This window comes from Chamaea fasciata, unplaced genomic scaffold (assembly GCF_029207755.1).
Source record: "Chamaea fasciata isolate MVZ Bird 193981 ecotype frontalis unplaced genomic scaffold, bChaFas1.0.hap1 SCAF_6, whole genome shotgun sequence".
Taxonomy (NCBI): Eukaryota; Metazoa; Chordata; class Aves; order Passeriformes; family Sylviidae; genus Chamaea; species Chamaea fasciata.
Window position 1 is genome coordinate 68,164,200 of NW_027094091.1, and position 21,632 is coordinate 68,185,831.

The window sequence follows — 21,632 nt, forward strand, 5'->3', positions numbered from 1 at the left end:
ACATGCCTCTTAATACACATTACACACTTGGAACAGATTCTTTAGGATAGCAGGAGTTGTGTGTCACTGTGCCTGGGTTAAACTACACCCAGCACTTCAGGGAGCCAAGGATTCGAACCTTGGATTGCTCCAAGCTTCACTGGGAGCTGGGGTGGGCTTGCTGCAGTGAGGAGAGGGAGGTAGAGCAGATGCAGTCCAGGTGGTCCCATGCCAACTGCTAAATAATTTGTCAGATACCTTTTTCCAAATTATACAAGGGTTATTTGTGAAGTTTAATAGATACTTTTGTGTCAAGAAAAGTAACTTACTGACCTTTGTGTGACATTTACTGGAGTAGAGATTCTATTGACTTATTTCAAAGTAATGATGATTACAGATTTATTATTTCCTAGAGTCTCATTAATTGTTCACATGATACTGATACAGCTTTTTTAAAATTCCCACCTCATCCAATATTTTTTTCTTTATCACACATCTGATTCACTAACGAGGTTTGACTTCCATGTGGCACTTGAGGAGCCTTTCCTGCAGTGTTCATGTGCCTCATTCTGACTGACAGAATTTTGCAGTGTGTTAAACAGAGTGGATTTAACTCCCACTGCATTTTCTTATGTCTGCCCTCTCTAGATGTTACAGCTTGAAACACGATCCAGTGTGGCCTCTGTCTCATCTGGGTATGATGTGTAAGGAGAAAAAGACTTAATTTTGCAGAAAGGGGTGGATGTCTAATCAAGGTTGTGCTTAAGGTAAAAGTAACCAATTTGAATATCAACTGCTCTTTTTTAAAACTATATTCTATAATGTTTTCTTTAATATTGTGATTCTACATCTAATCCACATGTACATTTCTGCATGCATGCTATGAGCAGCTCTCTATTCCCTCCATGCATCTTTGGGCATGTGTGGAATACCACTTCAATGGTTAGATTCAAATCAGAGTTTAATAAGTAGATCAGGACATTTTAGCAAACAGTTTGTTCCTCAGTCCTGCAGAGGCAGCCAGATGGGTGGATCCCATGTTTTTTGCTGAACTGTACGTGCACCGCTGGGGCAACAAGAAATGTTGGACAAAATATTTAAATTTACATCATGATCTATGTTTCTCTTGCTGCTTGTGAGGTAAATGCAACTTACTTTCAGACAGAAGTGACGGTTACATGTTAAAATGCTCACACAGCGGGATTTATGTTCATGTTTTATTTTGGCGGAGACACTGAATTCCATTTGCATTGCAGTCACTTTTCCTCCTTTCGTCTGACTCAAGGCTTTGTGGCTGAGGGAGTGAGTCTGCAGCTTAGATGGAGCAGCGCCTTGAGTTGCCATGCAGACTGCATCCTCCTTGCTCTCCCGAAAGGGATTTACCTTCCCTATTGCTGGGGCAGGGAAATGGTCCCGCTGGAAGACATGAAGTAACAAGTGTCATCGCCTGAAATGCTTGCAGTTTCTGATAGTTGAGAGCTACAGCCCTGACATTCCATTCAACACTGTTCTTGTTGTGCTAACCTGGTTTACTTGGAAGCCAAGCTAGGTCAGCTAATGAAATGCCTGCTTTTTACCGAATTCAGTTCAGACTTGCCCTGTAGTGCTGGCACAGGATCCCCTTCAGAGCCATGGGAACCGATTTTATACAGACTTCATCCGGAGGGCGCTTGAGCACCTGCTGGAGGCTGTCTGTCGGCAGATGTAATCTTTGTTTAAAAAGGTTCACGATCGCTAAGAAACAAAGCACTAATGCCACCCTTGCAGGGCATCACCGGGACGAAGGAGAAAGCCGGGACGCAGCCGGCCGTGCCCGGCCTGCCGGCGGCCCCGGCAGGCGGCCGAGGCTCGCTGCCCGCCCGGGGTGGGGCTGGCCCGGCCCCCGGGTGAGGCAAGAGCGGCGGGGCCGCGGCGGGATCTCCTCCCTCTCCGCTCGGTGCCTCGCTCCGTGCCTCCCTCGGTTCGTGTGCCAGTGCCTCGCTCAGGGCGGCGCGGCGGGAGGTGAGGGCTGCGGGCAGCCGAGGCGGGCGGGCGCTGTCGCGTTCATGTCCCTCTCACTGTCGCATCTCTCTTTGCAGACTCGAACTCGGCCCCACCCGGAGGATCCCTGAGATGGCGAAGGTGAGGAGGGCGGCGGCTCCGGGAGGGCACGGCCCGTGCCCGGCCGCTCCTGGGGACATCCTCGTAGTATCCCTCTCCTTACTTTTCCTCCTCAACGATTTTTTTTTCGGGCTCCCTTAAACCAACCTATCCCCAAGCCCGGGCGGACGCGGACGGGAGGGGGACGGGGATCATGTGAGAGACGCGTCAGGCGCAACTCTTCTTTTTCTTATTATTTTTTTCCTTTTTCTTTCTTCTTTTTTTTTTTTTTTCCCCACCAGTTTCCACTAATTTGGCCAAGTTTTCGGTACCCTGTGTTTATATTGCGTATGGGTGGAGGCTCCTTCCACTGAAAGGAAGTAGAAAAAAATAACCGTCGTGGCAGTATCTAGTGGGGGCTCGGGGCTCGGTATTTCCATTCCCAGTTTCCCATAGCTAACATGAATTTTTCTGGGAGCCTTGGAGCCTTCGTGCAGTTCTTCGTTTAGGGATTTTTCCTTTGCAGCCGTTTGGTTGCTGTGGTTTGAGTCTGGATGAAGGAAATGGAAAGTGGAAAATGCCGCCCGACTCCAGCATTTGTTTCTATATTTGCATCAAATGCATACGCTCTGAAAAGTAAAAGAGGAGTTTAATGGCTTTGTTGTAGGGTTTGTAATGGCTTTATGGTGTTTGTACTGCTGTAGGAAGTGAAAGCAATCAGGATCTATTAGGGCTTTCACAAAGGTCAGAGGAATTGCACTTAATGAGTGGAATGATTAGTAGTGTTTTAATACCCTAGTGAATATCTACTCATATTACATCTGGATTTAGTTTTAAAAGGACGAAACTTCTTTTAAAGAAAAAAGAAGTTTTTAATAGTCTTTTTTTAAGTTCTTGAAGTTGTGTTTTGCTTTGGGGTTTTCTTTTGAGTGACAAAGAAGGGATTTTTCTTTCTCAGAACATCAGGCCTGGATTGTAGGATGCGTGTTAGGAGAACAGGAGCCCCTTACCCTTGCCAGTGCAGGGCACCTGGCCAGAGGGATATACTTGGACAATAAGACTTTTATTACAGTATATGTAGCATTGCTTATAGGCTTAAGGGTTAACTTCCTTTTACTAAAACATGGAGATTTACAATATTCTTGTCTGTCCCACAGAGACAAACTTTAATTCATCTTCTAAACAGGAATATTTCATTCTTTACTAGTGCAAGCCAGTTGCTCTTGGCTTCAGGCAGTAAATTTTCTGCTGCCTAAGGTGACACTTGGGGATTTTTTTTTTTCTTTGTGGTGGGTGATGGTACATTGAAGTAATAGGAACAACGAGGATTTTTATTAGGGAGGCCTTGTTCTCCAATTTCCACATTCAGAGGACTGCTTTCCAGTAAGTAGGATTCTTTGCCTGTGCAGTTAGGCAGCCACGAAAGACTGGGAGTGTTAGAGCGTTGTAGCCTGTAACTCATTTTATGAAAACAGAAAAAGCAAAGTTGAAGAAGAAACTCTACTTCTTAGGACAGCTGTGTGTTCTGTATGTTGCATCATGAAATGGAGGTAAGAGAGAAAATGCCCATGAAATGTTGACTGTCAACTGACAGAAACTCCTTGTGTACCACTAAAGCCTTGGAATTCACAAAGGCTGCACAGCACAGTGTACTGGAGTCCAATTTAGCCTAGGTACATCACAAACCCTTGAAGAAGGTAAGTTATATTTGGTGTCGTGGTTACTGAAGTACCCATCCTTGCCCAGTTCTGTGAAGCCTTTTTTTTTTATTTTGTTCAAAGGCCTGAGGAATTTTGTGTGTTCACTGTCCAGAACAGAAAGGTTCATTCATTTTGTAGGAAAACTACAGCATGCTGTGATGTGCTGCACAGGCTGGTCTCTCCCTGCTGTGTTTATCTGCTTGCTCTGAGGGAGCACTGACAAGCTGCTCTTTCTCTCCCAGCTGTGTGTGCGGTGGTCTTTGTTACTGCAGCGATGCACAGGGCACCATCTCCTCCTGCTCTGAAAACAGGCTTGGAACTGCTGCCCCTGTGCTTGCTGGCTCAGAAATCTGGAAAGAAAGCAGCAAGTGATGTAGACTGATCTGTTTTGGTCTGCTTCTCCCAATTTTTTTCGTGAATAAAACTTTGGGAGTATGTAGTGTGTCCATTTGTAAACTGCCAGGAAAGGATTGCTTGCCGCTGCTGAAGGTGTGGCCACTCTGCTATATCTGGAGTTCCTGTTCTGCCAATGTGCACCTGTGACTGGGAGCACAGGGATAGTATTGCCAGCTCCATAGTGCTCCAGAGCACTGTCTCACCTTCCCAAGTACAAACACTTCTTCAGAACTGGGCTCTGAGCAGCCCCCTCTGGCTCTGTTGAGGTTACTTGTGAGGATGGGTTTCTCCAACGTCTCTCTGTTGGTTCCTGTGTGGCTGCTGCTTGCTCTTCTCCTTCTCTCCCACCCCCTCTCTTCCTTTTCTTTTTTTTCCATCCCTCTTCCCTTGTCTTTGATATCTCCATGGTGTACTGACTCAGAGTTCACCACAGATGTTGTGTAATTGTGTTTTCTTAGGAGTTTAAATTTAGTGGGGCAGATGTGAGTGTAGTCTGCTGACTTGAGCTTACTCCCTGTGCAAGCAGATGGTCTGGAGCACTGTTAAACTTGAAGAGGTGTTTTGCAGACATGTCTTTATAGTTTTCCATAGTTTTTTTATATTTGCATCAGCTCTGTGACTGTATCCATCCGCTTACAATGTCATTTGCTCTGTACTGCACATTAAATGTCAGGAAGTACGTTGGTTTTAGAGCGCAGTTTGAACTGGCATCTCTGTGTGGGCTTCAATGGCTGTGAAGGCTTTCAGGTCAGCAGTGAACACTGTTGTGTTTATCTGCTAGATGGTTCTTGTGTAAGACATCTTACAGCAGTCTGTCATTTATTCTAGCACATGACCTTCTGGGCTCTCCTCTGTCTATTGGAAATAGCATACCTTCTCTCTTTGTTGGTGAATATTCTCCATTTCCAATCTTGCCACTCCACAGTTTTCCTCTGCCGTCTTGTAAACAAATGGCTGCTTAAAAAAAAAGAAAAAAAGTCTCACAGCACCTTCTCTGCGCTAAATACTGGGTTTTCCAGCAGCAAATTTCTGAGACACGGCTTCTGTTGCTGCAGAGAAAGGGAGTGGCTCTGGGAAGAAGTTGCTGTACGTGGTATAGAGCCATGGTAGTGGGGAAGGAGTCTCAATCAGTTCAAGTGTGGTCTATTGTTTGCTGATATCAATGCTCTGCATTTAACAGTGGCTAAACACGGGCTTGTGGGGAGGAAATATTTTGTGACTTGGTGAGGAAAATAAAAAGGAACCTTATTAAGTGGCTATTGTTACTTTTGCCAGGATATGGTGGCAGTATTAATTTGTGAGGTTGAATTGTCTCTTGGGAGACATTCACTTTGGGGTGCTGGTTAGAAACATTTCACATGATGAGGTTTCATTGTCTCCTTTTGGAAAACTTTGCTTGCACAGAATTCGACAAAAATACAAAAAACCGTGAATTTCCTCATCTGGAGGGGCGTAAATTCTAAAGCAATATTATCTCTTGCTTTGTAGTACTTCTAATTTTTTTTTTCCTTTTCCTCCCCCCTCTGCCTTTTCATGCTAATTTTGTGTTTCTAGGAACTTCATTGGTCTCATAAGGAAGTGTCCTGAGAAAATGAAATCTGCTGCTTATTTCTAGTGTGTAATCACAAATTTCACTTGCACTACACATGACTCCTTAACAACCATCACTGTATCGGGGAATGTAGGCAGAAAAGAATGTGTGTGGGTTTGGGGTGTTACAATCCTGTGATACACTTTGTGTTGAGGTTTTTTGTGTTGTGGTTCTCTTTATATTTTTTTCCAGCCTGGTGTAAGGTGTGGTGAATGAGTAAACAATAACTCCTGATTACAAAAGAATTTATATGGAACACTGTTTATCTTTTTCATTGATGTCCTTTGGCTACTAGTAGGTGGGGAGCTTACTATCCAAAGAAAATAGTACCTGTGAGGCTATAGTGTTCTTGTGTATCTGCTTACTTAAACGGCAAGGAATGTTTCTGGTGATACTAAAGATAAGATATCTTTTCACAGAGGTAAATAAATAATGAGGTTTGTCTGATTCATAGCTCCTGTTTCAGATTTGCTGCAACAGCAAGTTTGTGTCAGGTTGTGATGGTGGTTCAGAAGAGGTGCTGCCCTCTCTTTATGTGGCCAAAATGTGCCATGTTTGGGAAGGTGGAGACAGCTCTTCCCTCCATCGACTGAGTATCTTACTGCTGCAGAGCTTTCTAATCTTGTCCATGTATTTCACAAATGAGAAATCTGAACTGGAGTAACAAAAAGGGCACTCGTGAATAGTGGAGTGTTGTAGATGGATTTGTGGTTGTGGAACACGGTGTGCCTGAGTATTCCCTGCTGTAAGCCAATTGTCAGGCCACACTGCAGTGCTCTAAAAAGCACTCAGGTTGAGTAGGGCTCTGATGTGGAAGTTAGGGATGGCTTCACCCTTTCCCCAGTATGGGGCCAGATTGGGAGTGTCACGTCTGCCCGCATGTGGCTCCTAAAGGCAGGTGTGGCTCAGGTTCTGATGGGGGGTGATTGTGGCAGGTGGGGAGCCAAAACCCACTGGGTGCTGTGTGCCACAAGGGAAAGCCTGGAATGCAAACGGTGCTCAGACATCAAGGAAAGTCTTTTAGGCTTCAGCTGCACCAGGAGATTTTCAGGAGCTGTTCATCAAGCTTAGTGCATATTCAGGCTTTCCATGTAGTGCTTTGGAAAAGAGAGTTTTGAAGGATTCCTGTCAGTTAACAAGAATGAGAAGGGATGCAGAGAGGGATTTCATCTGGCATTTAGTGTTCACACATACTTTGCCTATAACAGCCACACAGGAATGTTGTCACAGGACTTAGGAATTGTGATGGGGAATTCCACTTGCTTATAACAAGATAAGCAAAAGATCAATTTCTGCTTCCTCTGAGATTTGTTGACATTTGTCATTTCCAAAGGAGAATTGTGGTACTTCTGTAATATTAATTATGTTGATGTGAAATGAAACAAAAATAAAATAAATAACCCTACTCTGGCTAGAGTGGTCGTAAGGGAGGAGGAAGAAAAGAGTTTTCAGTCTTTATCTGTTCTACAAAATTGAATTCTGTTCATAAAAGTGAGTCCCAAATCCTTGAGTTTTTTTTTCATGTTAGCCTTTGGAATTAGCTAGGAAGATGATAATAAATACATTCAAAGTACTACTTAAAAAAAATGCTTATAATGGGACAAGCAGATTGTTCCAGTGGGATTGTTACTCCTGAGTTATTCTGGCTATTGGAGACCGTCTCCCGAAAAGAAATGTGTTGTTGCCATTAAACACCATGAAGCTTTTGTTCTGATCTGTCAGAATATGTGAGAAATAAACCTGACTCCTGGCTGCTGCTGCTGCAGTGGGAGCCCTGGGGAGTCTCTGCTGGCAGGGGCACACGGGAGTCCTGGGGCAGTTTCTGGTTACTGCTCTTTTCTCCCTGCCCTTCTGGCTGACCTGTCTCTGATGAGTACATTGACTGGAGGCCGAGAAGCACTGAGTGGCTGAAATTCCTAACTCCAGGGAAGGCCAGATGGCTGTGCTGCCTCTGGTGCTAGTCTCAGTAGGTGTCTTGGCACTTGCTATTGTGTGGTTTCTTGAGAGTGGAAAAATGCCCTGCCTGTACTGATTGCTGCATTTTTATGGCAGCACTTACAGGAAATTTTCCCTCTTCAGCTGTTGGAAACACCTTCCTATTCCCCAGACCCAGGTGTTTCCCCTTTTGGCCACTTCCACAGTTAATAAATTGACTACTGTGCTAAATACAAATAGGTTCTTGAACTATCCTGTTTAAATAAAGGCAAAACTTTTCCACAAGGATGATGAATGTCATTTTGTGTTTAATCCAAAGAGAAATTCCCTCAAGAGCCATGTTCCATGGAGACCAAGTGGAATTATTTTTGTGTTTGGACAAGTTGATCTCTTATCCTTATGTTTGAACTGTTTTTTTTTTAACTGTAAACTAATGTAGCTGAATCACTTTTTAAGAAATTGCTCATGTCAAAAGGACTATGATGAAAAATTGAACGCCATTGTAGAGTTCAACGGGTCTCATTTACAGGATGGTGGAAGAAATCAGTGTGATACTACTTGAGAGTTCCAGTAGGATTTTCTTGAGGAGAAGTTCTTATTTCCACATGTGTCTTTGTGCCATTTGCCTGGCACACGTGATTTGTGCAATTAATTTTTCAAATTACTTTAGCAAATGATAAATTCTTAGTCATTTCCCTGCATTCAGTTCCAGCATTGGAGATAACAGTAGTTTGCAGAATTGGCACATAAATGTACCCAAATTTAGCTGGTGCACTGCGAAGGAAAACCTTAGTAGTGCCTCTGGAGTGAGCTGTGTTTAAACACCCACAGACTTCTCTTTAGCCAGATAATTGCAAGAAAAATACAGTCACCTTTTGGATTGTGAATTCAAATTTACCCTGAGCTCATGTATGAACTGAAAGATGCAATACTCTATTTCATGGCTTTTCCCCTCTCCTCCTGACCCCTTCCCCCCCCCCCAGTACACGAGAGGCACCGTGACAGCCTTCGCTCCTTTTGATGCCAGAGCTGATGCAGAAGCCCTTCGTAAGGCCATGAAGGGAATAGGTAAGGATAAATTTTATTTTTCAAACAAGAAAAGGCTCTTCCTCCTTTGCAAACATCTTTCCTGATCTATCTTTTTGTCTCAGTAGATGAGAGTAAGGCGTGTGTCTACAAGCCATGGAACGACAGCCCCAGGACCCTGGTCTGGGCGTATCCTGGTTGTGACTGCGCAGCTCTCTAGGGTGTTATTTTTGGATTAGCATAAGGGAGAAAAGGAGTTCACACATTCCCCATTAAGAAATGGTTGTTCCACATGCTGTTCTGGGCACACAGAAGTTTTACAGCGCAGTAGCCCTGGATTTACAGGGACAGCTGTGGAGAATGACAGCAGCATGATAGGAAATCTGCACGGAAAATACGCAGCAGCCTCCTTCGCCTGGAAGTGTGTGAGCACAGTGCACTTACTGGGACAAAAAATGTGAGCACACAGTGTGAATGCAGACTTAGAAGTGGTCTGTAAGCCCACACTGTAGCTTTCTGCCCCAAAATTTCCCTGGGAGACCAAACCCCGACTTGCTGCTTTCTCTGAAACCACCTGTGGAAGGAAGCAGAAGGAAGGGAAGGAGTGACGTGTGATACACCTCAGCGTACAGGCAAACTCAGTAGGGCTGGGAAGATGCTGTGCTGGGAGGACTTACCTTACAAGCTTTGTCCATAAATGGATAATAGCTCCACGCTGCTGTCCTCTTGAGTGTTTGGGATCGCTGGACTGAGTTTTGCTGGGAATTGGCAGTTTGTTGGTGAGCCCAAAGGGAAGGCCTTTCTGTGGAATACAGACTGTGACTAAATGTTAGAGCTGGTGCTTGGAGCAGAGTCTGGATCAGAGCGCTGATGGAGAGCAAACAACACGTTAAGTCCTCCAGTCATGTTTTTGCACCAAACTTGGTGGCTCAGCTTGGGGTACGGTGGCGTTTGTTGTTTTAAATGCTTCTGCTGTTTGCCAGTAGGCTGTTGTCAAAGCGTCTTTCACTGCCTTTTGAGTTTGTGCCACTGCAGTTTGTTTTTCAGAGTGTGTTTGTAACTCGTTGTTCTTTCTAACTTCAGGGACTGATGAAGAAACCGTGCTGACGGTCCTCACCACCAGAAACAATGCTCAGCGTCAAGAAATAGCTTCTGCCTTTAAAACCTTATTTGGCAGGGTAAGAAGAAATGGAAATGAGCTGGTTCTGGCTTACAATGATTGCTTTAAAATACAAGGCACACGGACCATGTTCCCTGTAAAACATTTCTTGCAAGAAAACCTACTTCTGCTTTTGTCTCCTCTAGTCCTCCACCTTGCCTTATCCTAAAAAAAAAATCACAGTGGGTTTCAGGTTTTCCAAATGCCTGTTTATCCTTTTCTCCTGCCTTATTTGTTTCAGCTTAGGTACCAATTAAAACAAAGAGAGAGGTGTCCCTTGTGTTTTTTGCTGTGTCTCCAGCCTTTCAGCTTGCAGATTGTGTGCATCCTTTTAAAATGCTTAGTCCTTGTTCATCACGGCCCTGTTTGTTCTGCACTAGGATCTTGTGGATGACCTGAAATCAGAACTTACTGGCAAGTTTGAAACCTTGATGGTGTCTCTGATGAGACCAACATGTATTTTTGATGCTCATGCACTGAAGCATGCCATCAAGGTAAGAGGAATCAATGTGTTACATGAAATGATTGGTGCTTTTGGTTGATTTAAAAAACAGAAATTAGCAAAGTTGTGCTGACACCTGCCAATGTCATGGTTTTGCCTTGTTTTTTTATCCTAATTACTCAGAGGCAGTTCAGAAATCTACACAGCATAAGAATTGCTCCTACCATGAGTAGATGTGCATGTTACTTTCACATTCTTTTTGCTGTTCAAGTGCAGTGCTGAAGTCCAGTGGACTCTGGATTTTCCCGCTGTGAGCAGACAAGGTTTTATAGCTATACAGCTGTATGAAAATTAGTTCAGAGCATTTAAAGGAAGTGTGGTGCTCTTTTTTTCTTTTTGACTGTTATTTAAGCTACAGAGTATTTTGCCCTAATGGACTGCGGTGCAAATCCAAAATTTATGAGCTTGTGTAAACTGGTGTCCCCCAAAATTATGAGCAGGTATTGTCTGTAGTATTGAATGTGCTCTAAAAACTGCCTCAAGAAACACAGAGGGAATAATCGATGACCGTGTTACCATTCTGTATTTTCTCTTCAGTGAAACCATTTCGTGCCTTTCTGGGCAGACCAGGTAAACAAACAGTTTACAATGTAGGAATGTAGGAATTTCAGGGTCTCTTCTATGTGCTCCTTTTTTCTGTCTCTGTCACACCTGTGGAATTTCAGGAATTGGGTATCCCTGGACTATTTACAGTATTGATCAAAATAGAGGACACTGAACTTGACTCTAGTGTGAGGTAGTGCTATGTGGAATGACACTTCCATGTAAACTCCCAAGATCCTGGATGAGCAGCTGGTTAATATATAGGCTTTAGTCAACTGTGCAAGCAAGTGCTCATGCACCTGTGACCCTGCAAATAGTCCCTCAGACAGAAACTTTGTTCCTGGAGGTTTTCTGTAATGCCTTTATGTGCATTGGGGGAAGGGACAGAAACTGATAAAGGCCTTGTTGATTTATAAAAAAAATTGTATTCCCAAGCTCCTCTTATTGATTTAGGAGTCAAAGACTGACAGGGATGTGACAGGACAGATAGGTGTAGGAGGTAAAGGAGAGATAGTGAAACAAGAGTGGTTTTGTTCTTGTCACTTACAAAAAAACCAGTATTAAACCTTAGAGACCATAGAATTTCAGAGAATGTGTCTGCACAGGAAAGGGTGTCAGTCCTGGCTGCAGTTCAGCCAAGGGGGGTAACAGTAAAGCAGATGTGATGGCAGGGACTTGAGTGCAAGATAACTCAGCTAAAAGCGCTAACTCTGTGCTGAAGGCTGTCCCATCAATTTTCACTGCTGCTGTTTGGATTACAGTGTGTTTAACTGTGCCTGCCTCCCTTGTTGAGTAGGCACGTTCATGAAACAATCTGCATTTTGGAAATGATTGCCTGAAACCTGGCAGGTTTGTATTCTGGGTAGTGCAGTTGCATATCTTTGTATGTGTTCAGTATTCAATGTTTTCCTTACAAGAAAGGTTGTAAATAGCATGCTGATGCAAAAAAAATGCTCGGTATTGCATTTCAGTGTTCCTTTTGTGAAATGACTCCTTTGTATGTGAAGAGGAGTGGATTATTCTTGCAAACAAAGTAGGCTTAGACTTGTGGAAGCAAGATACTGGCCTGGCTTTTGTAAGTTTTATCCTTGTAAAAGTGAAAGAGTGGCTGTTGTTTCTGCTGTCATTAAGAACTGCAGAATTGCTGGAACTGTCTGGGTTAGCAATTCTGTTGTAAAGTGCGTTTGCAGTGGAAGAAGGTGTTTGTTTAACAGCACAGTTCACGGCAGGGTGCAGATCTGTGCTGAGTGGCTCTGTGTCCTGGCTGGTGACAGACACTGTGTGATTTAGACCCAAGATGCAAACTTAACTCCAATCACTTCTCTTGGTGTCCTTGATTGTAATAGCAAAGAACTGAGGCACCCCTGGCTGTGCTTGGGCATGGAAGGGCCCATCTGTATCCTACAGCACTAGGTTTTTATAAATTGTTGGGTTGGTCTTGAAAACAATCAAGACAGAACTGGGAGAAATTATCTTCAAAACCCCCACAGTAAACCAGAGAAAAAAAATTACTTGATCCAAATGTATGAGTTTATGCTTGGTTTTAATTGTCAAAGGGAATTGTTTTCCGTTTGTTATTCCATCAACTGATTCATACTTGCACCCCTGCAGGGAGCAGGAACCAATGAGAAAGTGTTGACTGAAATTCTTGCCTCCAGAACACCTGCAGAAGTGCAGAATATTAAACAGGTTTATCAGCAAGGTAATTTTCTCTATAAAATAAGAATCTCTGTTCAATTCCCTTATTATGATTTTAGATTATCTTTCAGATAGGGCCTATCTCTGAACTGATGGATGTGTCCAACAAGAGAGAATTCTTTCTGCTGTGTTTCAAGACTTTGTTTTGAAAGGAACTAGAATTTGAATTGTAAACTGAAATAATTTTTATTTCAGGGTTATGACTGTAGGTTGTGGTGCTTTGTGCTTTATAGTTAGAATTCTTTCAAAAGCATGTCTCTCCTCCCCCGTTTTGTTCATCCCTTTGACTCAAAGGTAATTTTCAGTAACTGGAAACAAGAAAACTGATATCACATAAAAAAACAGAAGTGATTTTTTTTTCCCCCTTTCGCTCTATGTTGTGTTCAAATGCACTTATGCTAAAGCAGGTGCAGCTTTTGGCTGTCTACAGGAGTAGATGCTTTTACCATGTGATTGTGGGGTTATTTTTCAGGGCAGTGTTTAATTCAACAGATTCCTTTTAGCTCTATGCAGATTCCTGCTGCACAAGAAATTCTCACATTTTAACAAATTTTGAGCCCAAACACAGAGTCTCCACGGGCAAAATTTATTAGTAGCAGAGTTTTCTGGGCTCATGGTTTTTGTACAGTGAGACTGCCATATTTTAGCATGACTTCATATCTGTATCCCCTTTAGTTCCTTAAGGAGCTGAACCCATGCATGTCACCTTGTACTTGAAAATATTGTGAGTAATCTGTTCCTGACATGAGGTATGAGGTGCTGTATTTTCCTGTTAGAGTAGTGTTATGTTGTAAGTGAAAGCAGAATATGTCCTGAGTGTTAAAGGTCTTTCTGATAGATGATTCTACAAATTGTGAGTCAAGCAAACTTTTTACCTTTTCTTGCTTTCCCCTCAAAATAGTGAGGGAGCCTGTAGGGTGGTGAGTGGATGTTGCTCTTTTGCAGAGTATGAAGCTGACCTGGAGGATAAGATCACAGGAGAAACATCAGGCCATTTCCAGAGGCTGCTGGTGGTGCTGCTGCAGGTCGGTGTCCTCTTGTGTGATGACTCTTGCTTCCAGGTGCACTTATCACTTTCTGCTTACTAAGCTGGGTTCTGGATGAGCCCAGTGCTAGGCAGGATTGGCTGTGGAGCTGAGTCACTTCCTCTGACGTGCAGGGTCAGCCTTGGGCTCTCCCCTGAGTCATTTCCATATCACTGAAGCAAAAAGCTTCTGTGGTGCTTGTGGGTGCAGGTGCTGCTACATGGGGTTTTGAGGGCAAAATGGGAAGAGGACACTTACTTCATAGATGCATGTGAGGAAAAAGGAAAAACAAGGTGGTTTTGGAGAAGATGCATTAGGGAGTGACTTCTCACAGTAACTTACAGGCTCAATATAACAGATAAATGCTTTTTGACTTATCTTCTAATTCTTCAGTTTAACAACTTCTGAATTTCTGTGTAGGCAAACAGAGATCCTGACGTTGGAGTTGATGAGGCTCTTGTTGAGCAGGATGCTCAGGTGGGTGACTGAATTGGGGTTTGGGGTATTTCTACAAGTTATCTCACAAAGTTGGTAAACAGCTAGAATTCAAATGTGAAAGAGTGATAGTTAAAGTTTGATGTGGTTTTATAACGTTTCCATGTGATCTTGTATGTTCTGGACAAAAGAAGTGCCAAACCTGAAACACTAAGTGCCAAACTAATTTTTGGCACTTCCACATTTCAGTTTTGCTTATTACGTGATGAAGGGCCTGAATGAACCAGTTGAGTCGACCATTGGAAGAGAGGCTGACATTTGGTGATGCTGAGGGGCCCACTGCTGGAAAACTCAGATGTTAACCATTCATTCCTTAGTACCTGACTTGAACTTCTCTCTGAATTTAATCCCTTGTCCATGACTGCTCCCTAACCGTGTGCTCTGGATGGAAAGGAATGGCAGCAGTTAATTGATGTCCTTGCCAGTCTCTTGATGGGTGCCATTTGCTTTTTTGGAGTGATGGTCAATATTCCAGCAATTTGATTACAACTCATTTAATACAGGTTTCTTCCCAGTTATTTCAGACAACTCTGCATGAGACAGTTTTCTCTCATAAATTGTTCGTTGAGATGAAGGAGGTACAGGGATTGTTCGGGGTGACATGGAGTAAACACAGAATATCAGATCAATAAAACATTCTCCTGACAGCACAGCAAGATGGAGAGACAGACTGGCAAAATGTATTTTACTGGCACGGGCCTATCCTTTGTCACTTCAATTCAGAAAGCATTATTCTTCTGCTGTTAATTTCCTGTGACAGTTACAGCTGGAAAATTAGAGGGGCAAACATTTGAATCGCTAACTAGACGATGAAATTTCCAGTCTCACTTTTGGCTGGGCCTACGTAATTGAGGAAACCAAGGAAGCATCAGCCCTTTAATTGGGTTTAAATGAGCAGTTAAATTTAGGAGGCACCAAGCCCAGCTGTTAAAAAGGTCCTGGTTTTCCAGCAGTCTTCTGTGGTTTGCTGCATACATTTAGCTTGGGCTGGAACCTTGAGTGAATGAAGTTTCCATTCACCACCCACCACAGCTAGAACAGATTCAGTCATTTTCTAATTGCTATTGCCAGGTACAGACGGTCAGAACTGAGGTACATGGCTGTGCAAATGTAGGAGTATTTTCAGCTTCCCCTTGTTTTTCTCAAGTCATATATTCTGGAAAGGACTTGATACGTTAGAAGGCAAACTTCTTGCTCAGTGGTAATTTTTAAGTTTTTTGTGTCTACGATTACTAAATATTAATTCAGAGCAATTGTGAGACTTTTCTGAAAATGCCTGAAGGAGAAAGTCTCACTTTTTGGAAAAGATTTTGTGAATATCACTTCTTTAAAGTTACATAGTTGAGGTACGTTTTGTGTATTGCCAAGTGGCAAGTCGGGTAAAAACTTACAGCTGACATAAAATTCTATTTACAACTTCTAGTTGTAAATCAATCTTTTGCTGATATTTCTAAATGCTGTACTGAGACTTCTCATTTGCTACTGGATGGAGAGTGCTGGTATTCATTTGGAGGGCTTAGCATAGGTTATTTGTAATAAATATCCTTGCAGTGATTGCCTTGAGAGCTTTTTCCTCTCCACCTTTTTTTATTCTGTACCATTAATATTAAAAAGAGCATATATACTACAGCATGTACAACTTTTCTCCTTAGAGTATTTAGCACACAATTTGGAAAACAGCAAAGTTTTCCAGCTGTCAGGAAAAACAACTTGTTTCGTTTTCCAAATTTCTTTTTCTTTCTCCTCCTGGCACTTGCCCATTCCACCTTTTTGAAGTGCTTTATTTTCCTAATGCTGAAAATGCACCCAGGTCTTTGTCTACATCAAAGACAGACTTGCCTGAAAAACCATGAACATGCTAAAACTATGATTAAAATCTGGTTTCAAACAACTAAGAATTTATCAGCCCACAAATCTTGTTTCTGAGAGCTAGATCCATCCTCCCCTCCTTCTTGGAAAACTTCCTCCTGGGCCAAGTTGGCAGGGTTCTGCTGTTAAAGAGCCATCGTATACCAAAATTTTGCTACTCTGTTTGAAAAAGGAAAGGGGAAAAAAAGGCAGAAAAGGCAGTACTGTGAATAGATTTCATCTGCTGTATTATCACAGTTTCAGGAAACTTCAGGCTTATGAAGGGGACTATGCACAGTCAGTTTCAGGGCCTGAAGCTGCATTGCTTATGAAAATGCTTTCACAGTCCATTTCAGATTTTTTCATTTATTTCTAAGATGAGTTCAGTACTTGGCAGCATTATCTCATTTTTTTCCCTCCACCTATAGCTTGTGAGTAAATTTAATGCTCCTTAGAGTGAGACAAATAGAGCTTTTCAACAGGATGCATGGACACAAAACAAATGCTGATGTTATGATCTCTTGAATTCATAACAGGTTTTATTCAGAGCTGGAGAGCTGAAATGGGGAACAGATGAAGAAAAGTTCATCACTATCTTGGGAACCCGCAGCATTTCCCACTTGAGGAGGGGTAGGTACTATGAGGGCCTGAAAGCTTCTGCCTGAAATCCAGCCTGGAAAAACTCAGCCCACATCAAAGTGCCTATTTTATGAGCTGATGATTGAGGCACAATACCTTTTCCCCCCTGCTTCTTGCCCGTCCATAAGTCTGTTTTACTAATCTGTTTAGGCCATTGGGATTCATGCATGGGGCTGTCCCTTCCAGGTGCGAGGAGGGGTTGGATAGGGGGTGTCTGATGGGAAATTGGTGCTCAGAACAGGACAGTGAGTGGCAGTAGCACCTGAGCTGTGGATAATGACACACAGGTGGCATTGTCCTGAACCGAGGGGCACTGTCAGGAATGTTGGCTGTTCACTGACTGAGCACACTTTGTTTTGCAGTGTTTGACAAGTACATGACCATTTCTGGCTTCCAGATTGAAGAGACCATTGACCGGGAGACCTCCGGTGATTTGGAGAAGCTGCTTCTGGCAGTGGGTAATTGAGTCCTAACACATCTAGCACTAGGCTGCCTTTGCTTGCTCCCAGGCCTCCTAAAATTGCAGTTGTCACAGAGACTGGCTTGAAACAGGGTTCCTTTAGGAAGTTAATTAATCACCTGGGATCTATTTTTATATCTAGAGAAGAGATGGTTAACTGCATTCTGTTTGGTCATGTGCACCTCTGCCAGAGGTGAGACAGAACTCTGCCTTCACTTGTATTCCTGTGTTGACATCCTGGCAGCTTATCTAGGACAGTGTTGTAGAGTTTGACTAGTAAAGTCTCTCTACTATCAGAAATACATGTTTGTTCTAAATCTCAGAACCCAAAAAGTTGTAAGAGAAACAGACCAGATGATGCCACAGGAGAGAATAACCCAGTACGACACACCTTGTCTTGGCAATCACAGATTGCCATGTATTTAATAGCAGTCAATAATTCAATCATTTGGCTTTCTGCAGTGAAATGCATCCGAAGTGTGCCTGCCTATTTTGCTGAGACCCTGTATTATTCCATGAAGGTATGTAAATGTTTTCCCGAAGTCACTTTCCATCTCCTCCAGCTACAATTCCTTTTCTCTTAGCTTGTTCTTAATTTCCTCTGCCACTGTAAATGCTGACAAGATACAGGATCACTAAGTATCTGTAAAAGGTTCAGGGAATGCAGGTCTGGGAGAGCATACAAACAATTCATAGTTTCCTTGGAGTTCTTCCTGGGTTTGTCAGACCCTAGACCTTTTAGTCTCATCAGCTGTTTTTTAATTTGCTGTTGCTACACTGGATTATGTCTGGCAAGATCCACTGGGCACTTCCAGCTGATTAAACTCCAGTGTCTTTAGGTGGTGAATGTACTGAAAAAGGAAAGGATTGTAAATTGTGAAAATTAGTGCTCTTTGATTTGGATGTGAGTATTTCCAGACTGAGGGCATTAGGTAACTTTGAAATACATTTTGGTTACTATCCATCCTGTTTTGAGAAGCAAAAGAAACTGAGCAGAGAAAAGGAAAGGCGTAAACAGCTGCAAAAGATTACACACAGGAATTGCATTAGTGCATCCATGTTTCTGTTGGCTTCACCGTCTCTTGGATGGGAACAGATAAGTAGGGAAAACTGTAATTTTTAACTCCCAGTGAGTAATATTAATTAAACCTGAGGCAAGTAGTTTGTTGTTTTCAGGCAAGTTATCAGCTTCCCTGAGGAATTCCTCCCTTCCCCTTGCTGGAGAGCCCTGACATATGTTTGTCAGAAGAGGAGGTGACAAGCTTTAGAGTTAATGATGAGACACACAATGATAGCTTAATTTTAAAAAGTCCATTACTGCTTTTTTAGATACCAACGTAGAATAAAGTTCAGGTGAAAAACACAGAATACTGTACCAGTAGGCTGCGGAGGATTACCTTTTTTTAAATATTAATTTTTATTTTTTAAAGAATGAAATTTTCCTGTAGGCTTTAGATTCTTACACCCTTCTGTTATGAGGAGCCTGACCAAGGTGTGCTGGTGAGATCCCCAGATTTTATTTTTTTTTTAAAAAACAAAAATCATTAAACACTTCGAATAAGAAAGCTTTTTGTCAATTATTACTTTGACAGAGGATTTTGTACTTTTAATTTATCAGTTTGGCATGTCAAGGTTCTACACTGAGCAGAGTTTGCTTTCATGATTACATGGGGCAGAGCTTGGCCTTTATTCCTTGGAAACCACCAGACTCATGGCATAACTTGTGAGCAGCTTTAGGGCATTTCTAGGTGTAATCCAAGAATATTGCCCCCAGAAGGATTGAGTGGCCCTGGACGTTAGGCTGAAGATGACCATGGGGGCTCTGCCAAGTCCTTCACTGAGGTGCATCCGCAGGTCAGCATGTGAAAGTTTCTATGGCTTCAGCTTGTGTGGAGTCTGCCTTGTCTGAGTAGAGGGATCAGGGCCTTGGTCTGCACAGGAATGTGAAATGTTTCAAGCACTGAAGATGATGAACAGAGTGGGGCATGTTTGTGTGGTTGGAAAAGGTTTGTGACGTTTGCCCCCATAATAAACAGCTGGAGAGTTCATGGGATGAGTTGTGCTGCCTGTGTCCTGCTGTATGATGTTCCTTTGCACTGGTCACTGCTGGGATTGAAGTACCCAGTTCCAGAACTGCCTGCAGCTCTGCAGCCTCATGGTGCACTGCAAGGGGGATTTACACGTGATTCTGGTTGTGGTGAGCAGCTGTGCTACTGTGTAAGCTTGGAATGGGGTTCTTTTAAATCTGTGGGCATTCACAGTTGAAGCCTGAGGTAAAACATAAAATAAGAGGCCTGAGCATTTGGCACTTGACAGAGGTCCAGGGGTTAGAGCACCCTGCGTGGTCAGCCCTGTGTTCGCTACATTTTGGTGTGAGTGTCCTGTGGTACTGTCCCAAGTATCCTGTTTTGGAGCTGAACTGTAATGCAGGAGTGGTCTGAGATGCCACTTGTTGCTTTCATGTTGTACCATAGTTGTTTGTGTTTCATGTTTTGTTGCAGCATCTGTCCAGAACAAACTCATTTTTGAATGTTATGTGATCTTTTCTCTTTAGGGGGCTGGCACTGATGATGACACCCTAATCAGAGTCATGGTTTCAAGAAGTGAAATTGATCTGCTGGATATTAGACGAGAATTCAGAAAGAATTTTGCTAAATCCCTGTATCAAATGATTCAGGTAAAATTTCTGTTCTGTTCTCGAGGAACACAGGGGTCATTGAGATGTCACTGTTTTCACTGTTGTTTTTCTTGTCAGAGGGTGGGTATGGGTAGAGCTGGGTGACCTGGGCTCTGAGATTGATGGGTTCCTCTGCAGTTTGACATGGCATTGTTTAAGTGGGGGACACTTCCTATGGAAAAATGTTCCCTTTCTAGTGTTCACTAGGGCCAGATGTGATGTCATTTTCTGAAATTGCAATTACTCATACACCATTTTTAGTTACTGCATAATTTCCTTGTTCTCGTCTGGGTTCCTTATTGTGCAGTGCTTCAGAGAGGATGCTGGCTCCAGAGAAATAACAATGGGGCTGGGAGTCTGAATTATCATGAGGTTGAAGTTTAGATCTTGGGTTGTGGTATGGAACCCTTTGCAACATTGCCAAGTGGCAAGAGTTTCACTGTGGAACCACTCTGAGTCATAATTTCCTTTGAGTGGATGGGAAGGAGCAGGGAGGGAAGGAGCCAGCAAGGAATCTGGAGCCAGCTGTTGCTGCAAAGTGAAGCTGAAAGGCTTTTTTTTTCCCCGTTATTTTGAAAGTCCTGCTTTTTTTTGATTTTTCTACTGTCATTCCTGACATTATGCTCCTTAACTAGGCTGGATGGCGTTGCTTTTTGGCACTGCCTGTCAGGCCCATACGGATTTTGTATCAAAGCTTCCCATTGATTACAACGAGCAGACCTGGTGCCTTTCTAGGCACTGACAGGTGCACTTTGACCACATGTTGCTTTTGGTGCTGCTTTGAGCTTCTTCTTTGGACTTTCCCCTGGAGACAAATGCATCAAATGTGCAATGGGTAGTTCTGTTTTCTAGTAAAGCTTTTGGAGGTTTTTTGGCTCTGGCAGAGTCTGTCTGTGTAAAAAAAGCTGGCACGTGAGAGGCAGAGAATTTGTGTCATTCCTGAGCGGAGAGTCATCCGTGTGGATTTCCTGTGGGCGGGACGAATGTGTCGGGCTGGGGCCCTCCTTGGCAGCTGCTCTGGTGACTCACGGGGCTGCTGTGCTGCATTGACAGAAAGACACCTCTGGGGACTACAGGAAAGCGCTGCTGCTCCTCTGCGGTGGAGACGACGACTGACGGGCAGGGGACACGCAGCACTCGTCGTCCTCCAGCTTTGCAGCCCTTCATTAGCATGTCTGCCTGAGGTTTTGTATCTTAATGCTTTGTGGCTGCTTGAATTTATACTAGGATTGCACTTAGTAAAAAAGGAGCGCATTGTTATCCCTCTTCTTCCCCACATCCCAATTTCCAGGAATTTCAAGTGCCTTTTGTGATCTGCGAGAGTCACCTTCATGGAGGGTGGGTGCTGAGCACAGAACCCAGTTCTTTACAGGTGTTTTGCTGAAATAGGAAAAAATAATCATGTATTTCACGATAAACTCAAGATTATCCTTTTTGCTTTTATTCCTTACACTTCCACTGAATGTTAAGCTAGTTCTAACATGGCAAGGGAATCCTTTATATGTAATATTTGAATGAATTTGCTGAACATATTACAAGTAATCATTGGAAATCCAAAGGACCAATAAATTTTTTTCCCCTCACATCACAGTTGTGTATGTGGTTTTTAATCGAATTTAATGTTTTACAATCTATTTTCCCTTTGATGTGATTCCACTGCCTCAGACTGTTGGCATATATTTCCTCCCATTATTGAGATTTTGAAGTATCTATGGTGTTTTGCAGCTCTCCATCTTCATGTCTAGCCTAGGATATGGGTGCTGTGGTGATGCTGCTGCTCAGTATAGTTGGAAAACCAAAGTGTTGGTGATTGCTGGACATTGCATTCTCATTTTGTGCTGCATTGTGCTTTTCTTCTCCTCTAAAGCTGGGGCAGGGAA

At 43.0% G+C, this 21,632-nt stretch overlaps 1 protein-coding gene across 2 annotated transcripts; it reads left to right on the top strand.

The window, feature by feature from the left end:
- The first annotated feature begins 1,896 nt into the window (after positions 1-1,896).
- On the top strand, positions 1,897-21,337 carry ANXA5 (annexin A5). 2 transcript variants are annotated; one of them, XM_066186711.1, is made up of 13 exons: positions 1,897-1,939; positions 2,058-2,100; positions 8,664-8,748; positions 9,790-9,884; positions 10,246-10,359; positions 12,522-12,612; positions 13,554-13,633; positions 14,054-14,110; positions 16,513-16,606; positions 16,978-17,073; positions 17,538-17,596; positions 19,630-19,752; positions 20,806-21,337. In XM_066186711.1, exons 2-13 carry the CDS (start codon positions 2,092-2,094, stop codon positions 20,866-20,868), a joined length of 966 nt encoding a protein of 321 aa, XP_066042808.1. In that variant the 5' UTR covers positions 1,897-1,939; positions 2,058-2,091; the 3' UTR covers positions 20,869-21,337. The 2 variants fall into 2 exon arrangements, with proteins under 2 accessions (XP_066042808.1, XP_066042807.1); XM_066186710.1 differs by lacking the exon at positions 1,897-1,939 and adding an exon at positions 1,940-1,980.
- The last annotated feature ends 295 nt before the right edge of the window (positions 21,338-21,632 follow it).